This window comes from Cladophialophora bantiana (genome assembly GCF_000835475.1).
Source record: "Cladophialophora bantiana CBS 173.52 unplaced genomic scaffold supercont1.3, whole genome shotgun sequence".
NCBI classification, from domain to species: Eukaryota; Fungi; Ascomycota; class Eurotiomycetes; order Chaetothyriales; family Herpotrichiellaceae; genus Cladophialophora; species Cladophialophora bantiana.
The window spans coordinates 679,136-697,090 of record NW_015971577.1 but is presented as its reverse complement, the minus strand read 5'-3'; the positions used below and the strand labels follow the sequence as shown (position 1 = coordinate 697,090).

General features: G+C 52.0%; 6 protein-coding genes across 6 annotated transcripts; 2 read left to right on the top strand and 4 right to left on the bottom strand.

Annotated features, from left to right (window-relative positions):
• Positions 1-687: 687 nt before the first annotated feature.
• Z519_02154 (uncharacterized protein) lies at positions 688-2,358 on the bottom strand (the record flags this gene model as incomplete). Its single annotated transcript, XM_016759911.1, has 1 exon — positions 688-2,358. One exon carries the CDS (start codon positions 2,356-2,358, stop codon positions 688-690), a length of 1,671 nt encoding a protein of 556 aa, XP_016623432.1.
• Positions 2,359-3,390: 1,032 nt separating this feature from the next.
• On the top strand, positions 3,391-7,364 carry Z519_02153 (uncharacterized protein; the record flags this gene model as incomplete). The annotated part of the gene is made up of 3 exons (XM_016759910.1): positions 3,391-7,041; positions 7,158-7,277; positions 7,347-7,364. The coding sequence occupies 3 exons, from the start codon at positions 3,391-3,393 to the stop codon at positions 7,362-7,364; spliced, it is 3,789 nt and encodes a 1,262-aa protein (XP_016623431.1).
• Positions 7,365-8,423: 1,059 nt separating this feature from the next.
• Z519_02152 (uncharacterized protein) lies at positions 8,424-10,251 on the bottom strand (the record flags this gene model as incomplete). The annotated part of the gene is made up of 3 exons (XM_016759909.1): positions 8,424-9,512; positions 9,568-10,142; positions 10,194-10,251. 3 exons carry the CDS (start codon positions 10,249-10,251, stop codon positions 8,424-8,426), a joined length of 1,722 nt encoding a protein of 573 aa, XP_016623430.1.
• A 923-nt stretch (positions 10,252-11,174) lies between these two features.
• On the bottom strand, positions 11,175-12,550 carry Z519_02151 (uncharacterized protein; the record flags this gene model as incomplete). Its single annotated transcript, XM_016759908.1, has 6 exons — positions 11,175-11,479; positions 11,533-11,698; positions 11,746-12,021; positions 12,067-12,231; positions 12,283-12,373; positions 12,447-12,550. The coding sequence occupies 6 exons, from the start codon at positions 12,548-12,550 to the stop codon at positions 11,175-11,177; spliced, it is 1,107 nt and encodes a 368-aa protein (XP_016623429.1).
• Positions 12,551-12,989: 439 nt separating this feature from the next.
• On the top strand, positions 12,990-15,249 carry Z519_02150 (uncharacterized protein; the record flags this gene model as incomplete). The annotated part of the gene is made up of 3 exons (XM_016759907.1): positions 12,990-13,013; positions 13,224-13,379; positions 13,426-15,249. 3 exons carry the CDS (start codon positions 12,990-12,992, stop codon positions 15,247-15,249), a joined length of 2,004 nt encoding a protein of 667 aa, XP_016623428.1.
• Positions 15,250-15,395: 146 nt separating this feature from the next.
• Positions 15,396-15,855, bottom strand: Z519_02149 (uncharacterized protein; the record flags this gene model as incomplete). Its single annotated transcript, XM_016759906.1, has 2 exons — positions 15,396-15,683; positions 15,808-15,855. The coding sequence occupies 2 exons, from the start codon at positions 15,853-15,855 to the stop codon at positions 15,396-15,398; spliced, it is 336 nt and encodes a 111-aa protein (XP_016623427.1).
• Positions 15,856-17,955: the final 2,100 nt, after the last annotated feature.

The window sequence follows — 17,955 nt, the reverse complement described above, 5'->3', positions numbered from 1 at the left end:
CACAGACACACAGACACACAGACACACAGACACACAGACACACAGACGGTGCACCTTCCCCAGGGCCATATATATATATTATTCGTTGGTACTTGGTCACGGGACAAGGCGACCACTGTGTCTCCGGAGGACCAAGATACGTACGGACCCAGACATGTACTCGGTGAAGCAGCTCTATCTGAGGTATAGAGGACCGGGAAGAGGGAAGGGAAGTTGGGCACAGATCAGTCTTGAGCGTCATCTCGAGTTCGAAACCATCGACCCTCGGGCATCAAAGGCATTTCATCAAGCAAAAGCGAAAGGGTATCAGGCTATCTACAAGGTAGAACTAGGTCAATAACACAATTTCATCAAACGAATTCCCAGCAGCCCGGCCCTGAAACTCCGAGTCACCAGAAGCTGATCCTGCCTTCTCCGGGTTGACATACCGAGTACCCCAGCCAGTTCATTCATCCAATTCAATCTCAACCCATCGCAGGTCACGACAAGGGTTGTGTTCTCGATGCGCGCGCACATTCCAACCACTCCTCACCACATCAGTCCAATTGCTGGGTTCCTCTCACGCACAGGCCCATCAATGCTGCCACCTCCCGAGATTGCGTCCCTTTGTGTTGATTCACAGTCTTGTAGCTCGTGTAATGTGGCAAAGTAGATCATCTCCTTCTCTTTCTTTTCTGCCTGGCTTACTCACATTGTTGCCCCCGTAAGTGGTGCGGAGACATTCTTCCTATCCAAAACGTTGCCCTTCGCCTCGTACAGGATCTCGGCGCCCGTGGCTCTTGCATTGGCTTCCGAATTCGGACCACCGTTTGCATTTCCGTTCTGCTGGGGTTGTCCCGTCTCATCCAGCAATGGGATCTTATCGATGGACTGCCTTTTGTCATGTCCTTTGCTGGAATCGTCTTTTGCCGTGTTCAAATTGACATCGGAATCCACGGGTCCGTTTGGCGGACTAAACATTGCTCCCGGGGAGTTCTGCCATTTGGCCACATCTCGCTTCATTTGCTCCAGCTCTTTCTGGAATCGTTTACCAAAGATGTCCATGTAGTAATTGGCACCGTTCCACACGGACCAGCTGAATACGAATAACAAGAAGAACGCGCTCGGCCATCGATACCAAAACCATATTGGGCACGGTATTATCGTGAGACAGGCATACAGGTATTGGATCAACATAAACGCCGGCTCTTGTAGGGATTCTGGTAGCGAATTGACCAATTTCCCGATCCAGGTTTTCGCGTACGAACGACGTAGCCATGTAAATGATGTGGGTCTTCCAGCTGCAATTTTCTCGGCGCGCCGGACAGAGATGAAGAAGTGGTAGGATAATTGCCAGATCGCGTAAGGAATGGTGGCCCACAGGAGCATTGCCGCCAATTCGTAGTGGCCTGGCGAGCCCTTTGAGCTGTATTTGATGGTGTGCACGGCTGGAAAGCGTTCGCGCAAGTAGTCGTCTGGCGTGAGGTGGACGATACAGTGTAGTGCGACCGGGGGCATGACGTGGATGAAAAGACTGGTGACTTTGTCTAGGGAATGGAAGACTAGGGAGTTCCTCCACATGACAATGGCGACAGCGTTGTTGCCGTAGGCGAGACAGTAGGCACTAATAAAGAGACGCTTTGAGCGTGGAAACGCCCAGATGCTGCTAAGGAGAAGGAAGTTGACAAAATAGCACAGGTCGGCCAGGAAGTAGTGGTAGCCCTTGCGGTGGTAGGTGTAGGCTCGTATGGGCATGAAATAGATGAGTTGTATGGTATACCACCAGTAGAAATATTGGGGTACAGCCCCTACCAGGTAACCGCTCAGAAAGACATTGAGGACGGCGGAGATGAAGGAGACCTTCTCGCGGATCGATATTGTGACCACTTCGTTCCATCTCTTGCTGAGATCATCCACAGATTTCTTCATGCGGGAGCGGTACTTGGCCAGCTGTTCGTCGGCTGGGGGAACCCGTTTGCGCCATTCGGCCATGGCGCGGTCTTTCGCATTGTTGCCTGAGCTTCTTATCCTCTCCTGCTGACGTGCCAGCTTTTCTTTCTGCGCTTGCAAGGTCGCCTGCCACTTTTCAAGCTTGGCCGGTAAGGCAAGATTGTCAAAGATGTCGAAAAAGGTCAACTTGTCGAGGGGGACCTCCCAATCTTCCTGTAAAGACTGACTGCCAATGTGGGAGGGATTTCTGGAGAGGAGGTAGGGGCTTCCGGGACTGGAGGATTGGTAGCCAGATTGATAGCCTGGAGTCAGAGCACCCGTCAAGGAGCCCGCGGTATCAGTGCTAGCACTACCGGCGATATCATGGGAAGCCATCTCATCCAGGGTGGTGTCAGTCTTGGAGAGAGGGATGCGTATAGGTTCCGACATGGTTGAAAATAGACAGCTATAGATGGCGCATTAGAGAAGTGAAGGAGGGCGACAGGAAGAAGCGGGAAGAATATCGAGCGAGGGAGGAGAGAGGACGAGATGCGGGAGAAAGTTGATATGCAGGGCGGAATGCTTAGATCGGAGACCCTGGGATGATGTGACGGATGCGCTGGGGTATGAATCTCCAGATATACCAGATCGGCAAAAAGCAGAGGACACACAGCAGCGCACACGTAAGAAATAGGCAAGAATACTATGCTGTGAGAAGCGGCACGTGCCAGATGACCAGCAATACCGAAGGCTGGATGGTCATGCTGCCAAATGTGCACATGAGTCTTGTGAGTAAGGGTGTTTGTAAGGGTGTTTGTGTGTATGTACCTTTTGCGGTGTTGAGAGCGAAAGGCTGAGGAGCGTGGGAATATCGCGCACCATGAGTGGCAGAGCCGATGGCAGCAATACGTCAATTCCAGACAAGCACCGCGGCACCCACTCTGCACCACAGCACCTGGCGCCCCCTAACGCCCGGCCAGCGGCGCCCCAGGCACTGACTAACGGCTTCCTGGGCTTCTCCAGTGGTTCCAGGGTCTGCCAAGGGTCTGCCTAGGCACAAGCACGAGGTACTTGATAGGTAGAAATAGAAGCCTAACTGGCCTAAGCAGTTTTAAGTATAGCCGATCATTAGCCTCCACTTGTCCCGTCCTTCCAACGCGCCTTGCATCGCCTCGCGTCCTACCGAGAAACTCCATACCAAGTACAATTTTCACTACTGGTTCTATCGAGCGCGAGCATCTCGCGTGCGTCGTGTCCATCCAATGTGACTAGGTACACTCCAACTGCGCACATATCAAACAACCCAATCCAGCACCAGCACAAGCGGACGGTCGCGTGTCTCGCTGTCGCCCTCCGCTTCTTCCCTAGCCCATCGCGCAGCTCCTTGAACCTCTCCATTCTCCATGTCTACACTTTAAGCTGCTTCAGATCCAACTCACCTTTCCTGCGACCCCACTTCTCCCTCCAACCGTCAAGCCTACAATGGGAAAACTCAGCAGGCTTGAACTGTACAACTTCAAGTCCTACAAGGACCATCATACCCTCCTATTTGGTGATGCGTACTTCACATCCATCATCGGCCCCAATGGCTCCGGCAAATCAAACGCCATGGACGCCATCTCGTTCGTCCTCGGAATCAAGTCGTCCCATCTTCGATCCGCCAATTTGAAAGAACTGGTGTACCGCGGTCGCGTTCTGAGAAAATCCGTTCCGAATGGCGAACCTGAAGCAAACGGAGACGGAGGTCATGATGAGGAAGAACAAAGAGAAGGAGAGGAGGAATCGCAAGCGAACGGCACACAAGAGCGCGACGACCCCAAGTCTGCCTGGGTCATGGCTGTTTACGAAGATGACGCTGGCTTGGAACAGAAATACAAGCGCACAATCACCAATCAAGGCGTCTCCGAGTATCGCATCAATGAGCGCATTGTTACCGCTCAACAATATAATGAGTCGCTGGAGGACGAGAACATCCTGATCAAAGCGCGCAACTTCCTTGTCTTTCAGGGAGATGTCGAAGCTATTGCGACACAGAAACCACAGGATTTGACACGCTTGATCGAACAGGTTTCGGGCAGCATCGAGTACAAAGCTGACTACGACCGATTAAAAGCAGAACTAGAGGAGGCGACGGAGCAACAGACTTTTCAACTCAATCGACGTCGAGGTATCAACGCAGAGGTCCGGCAGTACCAGGAGCAGAAACGGGAGGCGGACCATTTTCAGAAGAAGGCTGCAGAGCGAGATGAAGCAATTGTGACTCATGTCTTGTGGAAAATGTATCACCTGCAACTCCAGATGCAGGAGTCCAGCGCCCAGATCCAGAAACATCAAGAGGAGTTGAAAGAATACCGTCGCGGTGTGGAAAAATATGAAAAGGCTCTAGACCTTGCAAAGAAAGAACATGCTCGGGCTTCACGAGGTGTTGGCAAGATAGAGAAATTGATCAAGAGTAAAGAAAAGGAGATTGAGGACAAAACGGCATCTCTCGTCCCAATTGATGAACAAATCTCAGTCTCCACCCAGCAGCTCACAAAATACGCAAACAGAGCGAACACAATCGTCAAGGAGCGGACAACGCAGGCCGCTGCAGTATCGCAACTCGAAAAAGACCTGAAGACTGTGGAGAAGGCACAGGCTCTGTGGCAGAAAGAATGGGAACAGAATGCCAGTCGGTTAGGCGGTCAATTGAGTGATGCTGATCTTCAGGTGTACACTCGACTTCGCGAAGAAGTCAACAAGCGTGCATCGGCCGACCAAAGTCGCATCGAGAGGCTCAAGAACGATCGAGCTCCGATTGAAGCCACCTACAACAATCTGAAGAACAGTGTTGAAAGTACCGAACACAAATTGGGGTCACTCGAGAATGAATCCAGTGCCCTCCGCCAACGGCGGGACGCACTCAAGGAAACGGTGCAAGAGGCACAGGTGGAGATAGACGCAAAGAGGAAAGAGCTCAATGCTGTCGTGTCTAAACGACTGCAGGCAGCTCGAACCCGCACTGAGCTCGATGAGAAGCTCGCGGAAGTGGCTCGAAAACTTCTGGAAGCTGATGATGGCCGCCGGACGAACGAGAGGGAAGGGAGAATGCGGGAGACTATCACCATGCTCAAACGCACATACCCCGGTGTCAAAGGTCGTGTTCATGAACTATGCAAGCCCAAGCAGAAGAAGTTTGCGGAGGCTGTCAGTACAGTGCTAGGGCGCCACTTCGACTCTGTCGTTGTCGACACCGAAGCAACCGCCAAGCAATGTATCGAGTATCTACGAGATCATCGCTCGGGCCAAGCGACCTTCATTCCGCTAGACACAATACAAGTCAAGGCGCTCAACTCGAATTTGAAAGGCATGCATAAGGGCATGCGTCCAGCCATCGACACGGTGGATTATGACCAGTCTGTCGCGCGAGCAATCTCATATGCCTGCGGTAATTCAATCATCTGTGATGATCTTAACATAGCGAAGGACCTGTGCTACAATCGCCATGTGGATGCAAAGGCTGTCACGTTAGATGGCAATGTTATCCACAAGAGCGGTTTAATGACTGGCGGCCGTGGCAGGGACCAACCCACTCGAAGATGGGACGAAGCTGAAGTTGATCGGCTCAACAAGCTGAAAGACAAGTTGATGGAGGATTTTGCCGCTCTGCCACAAGAAAGCTCTCGTCGAGCAGAGGAACAGACCCTCCAAAATGAGCTGGCCGGTCTTGAAAGCAAACTACGATATGCTAAAGAAGAACTCGAAGCGCTCAACAAGAATCTCCAGAGCAAGATGCGCGAAGTTGATCACGCTAAGCGTCAATTGGCCGAGGAGCGTCCGAAGATGCGCCAGGAAGAGAACAAGCTGGAAAAGATAGACGAAGATATCTCGGACTACCAAGAATCCGTAAACAATGTGGAAAACGAAATCTTTGCAGATTTCTGCCAGAAGCACGGCTTTGACGACATTCGAGACTATGAAGCTAGACAAGGATCACTCCAGCAAGAAGCTGCCCAGAAGAGGCTCGAATTCGTCACACAAAAGGCCAGAATTGAAGGTCAACTCAGTTTTGAAAAAACACGGCTTCAGCAAACCGACGACCGTCTCCTCGCTCTTCGAGACAAGGAACAACGCGACAAAGAGACGATCGACGAGCTGAATGAACGGCGACAAGGCATCCAAGACGACCTCGAAACATTGAAGAATGAACTTGATGAACTCCATGCTCAACTGGACGAGCAGAGCGAGCTCCTAACCGCAGCAGCCGAAAAGCTGGCCAAGCAGAAGGCAGAGTTTCAGATGCGCGCCAAAGAGATGGAGAGTACCTTTCGAGCGATTAATGCCCTCGAAGCGGAGATCCAGCGACATTCCGCAACAAGAAACAGCATCCTTCGCCGCTGCAAGATTGAAAATATCGCTATTCCACTAACTGAGCAATCCGCGAGCTTGGACAGTGTGCCCGTCAACGACCTGCCAGTTGAAGATGCCAATGCGATGGACGCTGATGAAGACGAGCCAACGTCTTCCGCTCTAAACAACTTTGCCAGCAGCGACTACGGGATCGAACCCGACTTCGATGCACTAGATGACGAGCTCAAAGAAGCAGACAACGAAGCCATGGAATCCAAATTGCAGGAAGATATTGCCAAACTCAATGCCGTGCTGGATAGGATGCAGCCTAATGCGCACGCCGCTCAACGTCTGACCGCCGCAGAAGCCCGTGCACGCGACACAGAGCAGGAATACATAGAGTCACGTGACAAATACACTGATCTCAAGGCAAAATTCGAGGACGCAATGAAAAAGCGCAATGAACTCTTCAACAAGGCTTTCAGCCACATCTCAGAACAGATCGAACCCATTTACTCCAACCTGACCAAATCGGACGAATTTCCTGCTGGAGGCCGCGCTTACCTCACAGCAGATGAGCAAGAGCCGTATCTAGCAGGAGTGAATTACCACACTATGCCACCTACGAAGCGCTTTCGAGATATGGAGCATTTGTCAGGAGGGGAAAAGACGATGGCTGCGCTGGCGCTACTTTTTGCGATTCATAGTTTTCAGCCAAGCCCATTTTTTGTCCTGGATGAGGTGGACGCAGCCTTGGATAATGCCAATGTGGGCAAGTTGGTAAATTACGTGAAGAATCATGCGGTAAGTCGTCTTCTCTTTTGCTATCACCCTATGGATCTATGCGGTCTGCCACAGGAAGCGGCATATCTGGCTCATAGCATGTGATGTGGAGCTAACCATGTCGTGTGTCATGACAGCGTCCGGGAATGCAATTCATCGTGATTAGTCTAAAGACTGGGTTCTTCCAGGGCAGCGAGGCACTGGTGGGGGTCTATAGGGATCAAGGAGCGAACAGTTCCAAAGTTCTAACGCTAGATGTAAGTCGCATATTGCTTCAGCTTTCCGGTATCATGGAGGTATGTGTGAAGGTACTAACGAGCTTTCAGCTGAGGAAATATGTCTGATTGTCTGAGGCAACTAATCTTCTCTTTACACATACACCTCTAAGTGAGGACGAGCGGAACTGGGCCTCGACTTCCGGTTCTAGAAGCTATGGTGCGACCCACTACGGAGCAAATTGAACGATACGACACGACGCGAAGGAAAGTTGGATGACAAGAATTCTTATGTCTGGAAAGCCTGAGCCATTACCAGCATGGCTGGTTTCACGACGAATACCCACGAGTTCACGTTAGCTGCCACACAACATGTTCCTAAGTCTCGCATATCTGTGTGGTGAGAGCAGCAATTCACGCAGCTGCTGTAACAACCTGCTTGCCTGCCTACCTACCTACCTACCTCCCTCCTTCCTTACGTCCGGACCTACCTTGTTAATTATCGCCTTGTGGATCGATGAATATGGATGGATTGACTGTGTGTGCTGCTGCCGCCGATGAAGAGCAAATGGGTTGGACATCATACGTGCGTGTGAACAAGACGGCGAGTTATGCCGTGTTGCTTGTCACTGCTTTCGGATGGCTACCTCGTCGTGAATCAGAGAGAGATCAAAAAAGGCGCGGTACTAACCCGTACGCACAAATGGTATGCCGAGTGCGAAGTACTCGGTACACAGGATTAATTGAGCATATTCATTGCCCCTGCTCGTGCTCACACTCGCCACAATCAACACGACTGGACCAGGCACGGCATTCAAGGTCAAGACGCGGGATTGGAATATATATTGTCACCTCTATGGAATTCGTCAAACACCTCTCTTCTGTAGCTCCGCTCCGTGCCCTTGGGGGCTACATGTGGCTGTAGCTAGTCAATCTCATCATTGTCCCCCGGCCCATTTTTCCCTATTCAATACCGTGTTGGGAGCACGGGCATGTTGCAACTAACTTGCTGAGCTGTGTCTATGTATGTCGAGTAAAAATCCATGGTCTCGCTTTCCATGGTCTATTGTCGCCTGGGTCAAATGATCAGAAGCTGGGAGTCAAAAATATGTGTCTCTGTGCGTTTGAAAACAATGAGTGGTGGGAGATCGCAGAGAGATTTTTCTGGCCTGGAAAGGCAGGAAGCCGCTAGTCTTTCTTGACTTCGGGAGCCTTCTGCACTCCCTCCTGCTTCCCCTGCTCAGTGACATCTTGTTCGGCCTCTTCGGCCTCTTTCGCCGCCCCAGCTTCCTTTGCCTCCTGTTGAGCATCAGCAGGCTTGGGCTTGGGCTTCTCGTCGATGTCTTTATCATCCTTAACTGTCGAGGTGGAGCTCTTTTCGCCCTTAGCCTCTGCCGTCTGCTTACTTGATTCAGCCTGCTCGTTCTCTTCCTCGATCAGTTCCTGCTGCTCCTTCAACACCTCGAGACGTTGTTTATTTGTAGCCGCTCCCTCTGCATTGTGGACTTCAAGTTCAATCTCGTGGAATAATTCCTCTGGAATGGAACTAAGCACAGCTTGTAGCGCATCAATTTGCGAATCAATCTCGCTGTCCTTGCCAGACGTGTACATGTACGCATTGCTGAGCACCAGCAGCGTTGACGGAATGTTATATTTGAGGCGCAGATCGAGCCACATTTGCAGATCCTCCCTCAACTTGCCGGGCGACATGCCATGGGTCCGAAGACCACGGGACGCGCATGCCATTTGAAGTTCAGGCACGGAGAGAGAGTCGACGCCTTCAAAGGAGATAGCTTTGTCGTCACGTTTGATCTGGCGCATACGGTGGCGAATTTGATAGCGCAACATGGCGTCTGTTCCAAAGGTGTTCAGGTTCATGTACTTGCACATGCCTACCAATTGTGGTCTGGATAGGTTGTCCAATGTCAAATCGTCCTTGAAGATCTTGCAGACTTTGATAACATCTTCTCTGGAAGGAGATTCACCCGTGGCGCGGACTTTGCGGAAGAACTCGGTAAACTCTTCTTTCTTGGCGTTGATGGCAGAGACGGGGAGGCCAGTCTCACGAAGCGTGTTGCGGAGGAAGGCAGAAACTTGTTTGCGCGTTTCCCTAAGATGGGCAGCCTTGGCCTCGCGGCTTTTCTGGCCTTCAAATGTCGAGGGAAGCAGATTCGGGAACAATTTCAGTGCAACCGGGAGCAAGAATTCTGCGAAGGGGACTATGACAAAAACCGAGAACGGCACCAGGCGGCCCAGATCTTGAACTGTCCGTTGCAGCTGACCAATTGTCAATTCTTCCGAACATATACAAGCCGATCAAGGAAATGCTTACCTGTCTATTCTCTCGGCGGCTGAGTTCGTACCCAGCGGCCATTTTTAACGCAAGCCTCGAGGATATTTTGACCTCGGCGGCCAACAACTTTGTACCGTCCCAATAATGTTGGAGTTCCTTTTTTATTTTTTGGCCAATCGTGAGTTTCTTGGGCTCCTCCTTTTTGGCCGCGAGTTCCGTGGCATGCTCCTTCTCAGACTGAGCAGAAACCGCCTTTTCAGCTGCTAGCTCGCCGAGGCTGGCGTTTTCCAAGGCCCTGGTCTTAGCGGTCGCAGTCGCCTTTGTTTTTGGGACATGTAGTTGCTCATCGGACTTCTTCAGCTCCGCGACCGTGGGGGTAGACGATGCTTCGGATGGCTTCTTGGTCTCGTCCTTGGGCAGAGGTTTCTTAGCCTGATCAATATTGAAGCCGGGAGGAGGTCCACTGTCAGGGCCATGCGAGGCTGTCTCTGTTGCATAATTTCTCTGCGGTAAAGCAATAGCCAATGCGGAGAGTTTAGGGGGGAGGTCTCTGGAGAACTTGGATCGAGAGGAGTAGACGCTCAGGAGCGAAGAGTGCGAGGGGCGAGGGAATGCTATGCACAAGTCAGTCAAGAACCAGTTCCGGAATCGATGCATACACTGACCTTGTAATAGGAGCCTCCTGGCTGCAGCATTGCTGACTAGTCTAGGTCCTGAACTCATGATGGACTAAGAAGCGGATGGGAACGAAAGGAACGAAGAAGATGGGGATGTAGAATGATGGAAAGGGCGTCTAGCCGGTCCGGGAGTGAACGAAGAAAATCCGAAGTGTGTCCTGGGTGAAATGATAAAACTAAAGATGTTTCGTGGTGCAGAATCATGAAATGTATACGAGGTAGAAAATGATCAGGGAGCGTGAGGATGCACTCAAAGTCTCAGGTTCCAGAACTCAAATCCAGGTCGCTAAGTGACCCAAAAGGGGAAAGTTGCGAGGGCGATTTGGGCGGACCGGGATGTGCATTACGCAGAACCTCGCCTGTCGGAGTTACCAACAAAATGCTTCGGCATTAACGTTACTCACGTGAAGGCCATGGACGGACGCGGACGTAATGAAAGTGCAGTACGCAGCACTGTGTACTTGGTATTGCTACAAATTCACTTGACGACGGCTTTTAATGTATCACTCGTAGGGCATCAGATCCGGCAGGGTGGAAAAAACATTGGGTACAGCGGACCCGATGTAGACAGAGCAGGGCAGTGTCCCTACCGCTCATTCCACGCTGACCTCTTTGCTTTTTGCTGACCACGAAATATCTTCAGGTTGTCTCCAGGCTGTGGCGTTGTCGAGGCTCTGGCATTTTGAATCACCGGACGAGTTCGGTTCTCCAGCGCTCAATCGGAGTCAACGTCACCACGTCCATCCGCACTTTGCTTACCAGGGGAGTCCCTCATCGCCTCGTCGTCTGACGGATCACGTCTCCGACGTTTCACCTCCGGCGACGATTCCGATGATGAAGTATTGCGTCGTCTGCGCGGAGCGGGCTCATATCTCTGTAGCGACCGCCTTCGCTTATGATGTGGGCGCCGACTTCTACTTCGACTCGAGCTGCCTCTTCGTCGAGAATTATAACCGTCAGGGCTGCGGCTCAAACGACGAACATCGTGTGCATTGCGACCCCTGAGAATATCAGCGCGCCTGTTGTTGCGATTCTCATCAGAGGAGTAGTATGAGGGAGATCGCTTGTAACGTCTGTCACCCTTTCTATAATTCCTCCGTGTGTCCCGTGATCTTGACCTTGACCGGGATATTGAATATGAGCGATCTCGACGGTATCGGCGCCGCTTGGGGCTCGGGCTTCGACTGCGGCTTGAAGCTGTCCGGCTTCTTGGTCGTCGTCTTCTAGGCGACCGTGAGCGCGACACATCAGAATGTGTTGGAGATCGTGTGCGTCTATCACTGAGTGATTCGGAAGTCCTTCTCAACCTGCCTGCTCCCCTCCGCACAGGTGACTTCGTCCGACTCTTGCTTCTTGAATCCCGTTCTCTTCGCGGTGCTGGTGATGGGCTTCGGGAATATGCCGGTGTTTTGGACCTGGACCTGGATCTCGATCGGGATCTTGACTTTGACGCGGACCGGCCAGCACGACGCGATCGCGCCGACGAGAGCGATCTGGACAGAGGACGAGAAGGTGATCTGGTCACCGAACGCCCTCGAACCACGTCCCGCGCCCCTCTGCCTCGATTTCCAGGGACATAGGTATCAGTCTCACGACGCGGTGGGGGGCCCCTATATGGAGATCTTCTGCGACGCGGAGGAGACCTCGAGTATCTCGGCGGTCGCGTATCGTATCCTCGTCCGCCACGGCCACCACCACGCCGACCACGGCCACGCTCGGCTCGTTCACGCTGTCGGATGGAGTCAATCTCCCGCTCTTGAGCTTGTTCCTCGTCTTTTTTATTCTTAGCTTCCAAGGCAGCTTTCTCGGCGTCGATCTAGCCACATCAGCGAAGTTCAACATAGTGGCGCGCTCGTTGTACCTTTTCCTGTATCAGCTCCAGCTTTTTGGCTTCAAGTAACTCCTTGGGAACACCTTGCGGATTTGACTGCGCACTCAGGCACAAGTTCCACAATTCCTTGCAGAACTTGGGGGTATCCTTGTCAAGAAATCCGGTGAGCGAGATTTGAAGCGCTTTGATGTCAGGCTGAGGCTATTAGTTTTGGACGGGGCGACGGCGAATGGGACGTTGACGTACGAAACGCGAACCCTCCAGCAAGTTGAAACAAAGCTCGATAACAACGTCATCTTCGGAGCCAAGTATTTCGGAGATCTTGCCTGCAATCCATCTGCAAAGAAGCATCAGTGACTGTTTTGCCCAGGGGAGGGCAGTAACGAGTAGCCTTTGCACGCCTAGCTCACTTTTTCATCACCTCGATGTTAACCTTTTTCATGTCAACTTTTTGGTTGAATTCGGGAGGAAACTTGGTCTGCCGAAGCAGTTTCTGGTCAACCGCCGTGGCCATGATGTCGCGAGAATGCGTCCACAAGTACCAGATGTAGGCACACGGGCGCAGTTAAAAAGACTGGAGACACTTGGAGAAGTTTGAGAAAGTTGAGCTACTCGACGGTTAGGTGAGGAAGGTCAAGCGACCCCGCTTATTGGCTTGAGCCTCACTCCTCAGCCTCGTGGCTCTGTGCAAGCTCGGAAGATGGAATTCTCAATAATTATATCACGGTGAGTTATGGGATAAACAATCGGAGAGCTTGATATTGGCACTATGTAATGCACTGGGAGGTCTGCTCTTACCCTTTTCAGCGTTATGCAAGAGCGCCCATGGTTTCTTGCCGTTTTTCTTCCTGGGTCATTCACATTCACTCAATGATGCGTTGTTTTCATATCTCCTAATATACCACTACTACTACTTATCCTCGCCTATGGCTTTGATTCCATATTCACTCAACATGAGTAATGAGCACATCTTGTCCGTGCGGCCCCTCAAATAGATGTAATTCTCCTCACTCTACCGGCTTGGGTTGGCCCTGGCCAGAACACCCTGCCTGCGACCACGCGCCCAGTTCTCCAACCCTGGCTCATCTCCCGGACGGAGAACTTCATCGGTATCTGCAAAGAAACAAAGAGCTGGCATGGACCTTCTCCGAGGAATCGAGGGCTTCGCTCATGTCTGACAGGCTTAGGACCCGGAAGTGTCGCCTGTGGAATCTCGGAAGAACGCCCTCCACAAGGCCCCTGACCATCGAATCAGCGCAGCTACGCTGCCTACATCCACTTGGACAGCTTCTTTGGCTCCGAAAAAGCCGTCCGTCGAAGCACTTATCGGTCTTTTCGAGACAGTTCGTATGTCCAGTTACGTGATCGTCACCGTACTGACAAGACCAGAAAGACCGCCTCAGCAGGGCGCCTACAATTCCATTCGAACACGCTTTCACGAGCCCCTCGCCGTTCCTGCGTGAGCGATATTTAACTGCCCTCAAGTCGCAAAAGCTGCCTTCTTCCGATTGCCGCCCTGAAAAAGCCGCCCCTAGACGGGGATTGCGAGAAGAAGAAATCCAGTTCATTGAGCAAGCGCTTAGGAGAAAGCTCTCTGATAGCCCTTTAACTACAATTGCCTCTCAGAGATCCTCCAGTAGCTGTCCAGCTGAAGATCGGCCGCGAATCAAAGTAAAAGCATCTGCCCAGTCCATATCGATCATCATCCCAGAAGGTGTCAAGCTTCCAATTGTCGCCACTATCGAATCCGCAGGGTCGTTTGAGCTTGAGACCCAAATGCCAACTTCGAGCGTTAAAGAAAGAAGCGAGGCAAGCGGTACCACCGGCGGTGGTCCAGGTACACGAGGAATGAGCCGCCGGCGGAACACGTTTTCAGAACGGGCGACCGCTGGTGCAGCCCGAGACAGTGAGAGTCAGGAGATAATAGCAGGGTTGGGACTACCCTTTCTTGCAAGAGTCACTAAGGGCCGACTGAACGTTTCCGAGGCATCGATCCCTGCGGCCCAAAGTACCGATATATCGGCACCAGGACGAGTCTTCATTCCGGCTCACCAACCTCCTGGCGGACAGCCTTCTTACCCACTTCACGACCATTCCAAAGAGGGGGCAGAAAGGGAAAGAGGCGTTACTGGGGCCCCTGAGTCTCTTGGAGAGCTTCAAAAAGAGCCGGACGCTCAGGCCAAAACCCGTCCGGCCCTCGATCCCCAAGATCCTCAAAACACTGCCCCTCCGGAAATCGAAACACAGTCTGAAGCTGAAGGATCAGTCCCGAGTGCTGCAGAACCCAGTTCAGACCCGTTGACGAAACCAGAGGACATACCTGGGCTGGGTGTGGACGCTTCCTCTAAAGCCGAATATACTGAGCCTTTCTCTATCCCTGAAATTAGAATACACAGACCCAGCGGCACGGTCATGGCTGCTTCACTCGGAACAACGGCTACGGGCGGTGCAAGCGAGTCACCCACTCCTGTCCAGTCAGCGACGGAACAAAGTGCGACCACTACACCACTCAATGCTGCGTCAAACCCTGTAGGGGCAGCACCAGCGCCTACCAGTTTCCTTGTAAAGCCTGTAACAGTCACAAATACAGTGCCCGTCAATGCAGTGACTTCAGCTCAGCCACTTGCCGTATCTGGCTTGCCATTGAGAGCCAAGTTGGGTAAAAGAAAGAGAGTCATCCGGAAAGTCCGCCGGGTAGTTGTCAGGAAGCACCTCCTCGCTATCATCCTAGGCCGAGACTTGGCCAATGCGGTCCACCCTCGGCTCAACACGGCCGGGAAAACCGTGCCTGACGTTCCATTGCCATTAGATGGACCGAGTGACCTGTCCTACAGGTATGCGAGACGGAAGGAGTATAAAAGAGATATCCAACAAAGACAGATGGATCAGGAGATTGCGAGCGCCAGGCTCCATGTGGAAGCGGAGGAAATCCATCGGTGCTCGAGGTGTCGGGGACTGAAGAGGACAAAATATTTGCGGAAATATCACCGCTTGCAGCTCCAGAGGGACAGCCCTACCATGAACGTGATCCAAAGACATGCAATTAGCAGGGCTCGAGTCGCACGATTCAAGTGCAAGTGTAATGGCCGGTTACGCGGAGCCAAAGACGGTAAGGAGGCGAGAGACCCTGCTGTACCTGCGGCACCACGGCATCTACAAGCTCCTGCCCATGAGGCTCCTTTACTAGGGCCCATGGGGAACACTCTGCGCTGAAGTGCGATGGGGATGGCGGCAATATCGTTATCGTGATTTCAAATATGGTGAAAGGATCGGAGGCTTTAACAGTGGACACCTTCGTTCATGGACATAGGCTCATTATTATCCGGCGCAGATTCGATTCTACCAATAGCCATGGCCTATCAACACTGCCCCTTTGAGCTGGACAAAGCAGCTATAATCTGGTCGACATCCTTTCCCGCCTGGACAAGGTCTGTATCAGGCCCTGCCTTAAGATATTTCAACTTGACGTCGTAGTAGAGTGAGACCAGTTCGTTCGCGCGTTGAAGGTCCTGATCATGGTGTTCTTCTGATGCCGAAGGCTGTAATGGTCGTCCAGGTGTGTCCTCTGCCTTGGCTGGTGATTGATTTGTGTCATCGGCTGTCGTGATCAAAGATGGCTTCACCAGGGCGACGGCGGCTTCGTGCGACTGACAGTTGCAAGTCAATCCAAATTCTTGAATCCCTGGGAAAGGAACAACAGGAACCCAGTGACATAGAGCTGTGGAAGAGATTGATCAAGGAGAATCCAGAATTCAACCGAACTTCACTTACACAAACACTGAGAGACTTGAGATCCGATAGAAATGCTGCGACTTGCATGGTTTTTTTTGGTTTTTTTTTCTCCTCTTCGGTGCTGCGACGCCGATCAGGGTCACTCCCCCGTGTGTAGATGGATCCTGCGGATTGTTGCCGCAAGGAGACAAGGAAGTTCTCGTATCGGGCAAAGATGTTGGGAAATGCAAGTCTCTGGTCAATGGCCAGGTTCCAAAACAAGGCAGACGAACCAGAGGTGTGTGAACCAGAGGTGTGTATGCACTAAGTGGAATGGATGCGAAATGGACGCCGCCTCTTCCACAGTCTGGGCTGCGGGGAAGAATCAAAATGTTTTACTCCTCTCGACATTCTAACCGCGTCGCCCATCAACAGCACCATCATCATCTTTCATCTGCCTTGTCACCTTCCATCAAAGGGGAACCAAGGCATTCTTTCTTCTCAACTCTTTCGAGGCTCCATCACCCGCACGTGTATTACCACCTCCTTGCCCCATGGTACCACACTTCAAATCATCGTTCGCATCAAGCCAACCCTCATTCATTCGAGTTCGCTGCTCCGACATCCACCAAGCAACTCTAGCAGCTCTTTGGCGACCAGTTTATTCATTCGTGTTTGCTTTCCGGAAATTCGAAGCCTGATAAATGCTCGTAATGGGTGGCAAGAGCACGACTCCACCGCCTCACTCGCTTGTATGGACCAAGTATTCCTCTCACACCCACCGTACGAAAGACTTTCCGCAAGCCTCCTCTCTTCGTCCCGGCATTTCCTATAGACTGCCCATCCCAGGAGTGATGACCACGTCTTATGATGTTGCGAGAACATGGCGATGATGTGGAAAGTCCTCCCGCACCTCACCTTCCGCTCTTCTTGCTCAACGAACTTGCTGGAGACTTCGAGTCTGCACGGCTAGAAACTGCCAGAGAATGCTCAATGCACGACGAGCATCAATACATGCCCCCAACTCTGCTGTTGCCCCGCTGGACAAGCAACTTGGAATGATCTATCGATGACACTTACCGCGGCTCTCTACGAGCACCTGGCTCCGGGGGGCTGACCGCCGAGAATCGGGCCTCTCAAATACCTTTGCATCAAAGAAGTTTCTCCCACACATGAATGCAGCCTTGCTAGTAATTCACGACAACAGACCGTCAGACTAACCAGTCGATCGCCATCCATGGTAATAAATCTGCGCGTCTGGCCTGGCGTTGTGCCGTCAGAATTCTAGGGCTTTCAGCCAGTCTAACACCATTGTGCAGCATTGTATTTTCTGGAATCTTTGTCTCGGATCCAAGGCCGACGTCTCGACAACTTTATCTGTGTCGTTACTATGTGGACGCTTTCTATGAACATTTTAAACTATTATACTCGGACGCATTCGGCCCAAATCGCTGCAAGGCTTTCCACTCCACCACACTGACCCTCGTTTTGTCCGCCCTAACCGTCACGCCGTCTTCTACGAATTCTTTGAGAGCGGCCACCAGCCTCCGATCGTCAACTTCGAGCGGTACGCTCCGATTCCGAGCGCACTACTCTAGGTTAAAAAAGTGCCAGCACCAAGCTCGTAACTGCAAATGCAGCTTTGGCGGACCTTTTGAGCGCTCAGGCGCCCAACTTGGTGTTCTGGAAGAAAAGCTCTTCCGAGAAGCGGCCGATGTATCCGAAAGTCCGGTGGCTGCGGAGGCCTCACGAGATCAAGAACGACATCCATCGCGAGCATAACCACTTGTGGTCTGACCAAGATCCCGTTGGAGGTTGCAAGTCTCTCTTTCGGCATTGAGCTGTTGCTCTCCAGCTTCTCGGCTTCTCCGGTCTCTTGCAGGAACACTCGGTGTGCGTGTTTCATCAAGGTTAGCAACATTCAGGCATCCCGAACCCGTCAGAACAATTTGCAACCGTTCAGAAGCCAGGCCCCTCTATCTACAGGATCCTGTCAGTCCGTATCCTGTTCTTGGTATCTGCGCCTATTGATTATTAAGTATTTGTCGTGTCAATGCAAGGGTCGACTCGCTGCATGCCGACGGCTTGGTCCGGTGACTCCCTCCGTTCTGGAGCGGCTCGCAGTTTCCAAGAGGCCTTGTTGACTGACGACGATTCTTTCGACAAATCCCTTCAGGATGCCGCACATCAAAGATGAAGCCTATGCCT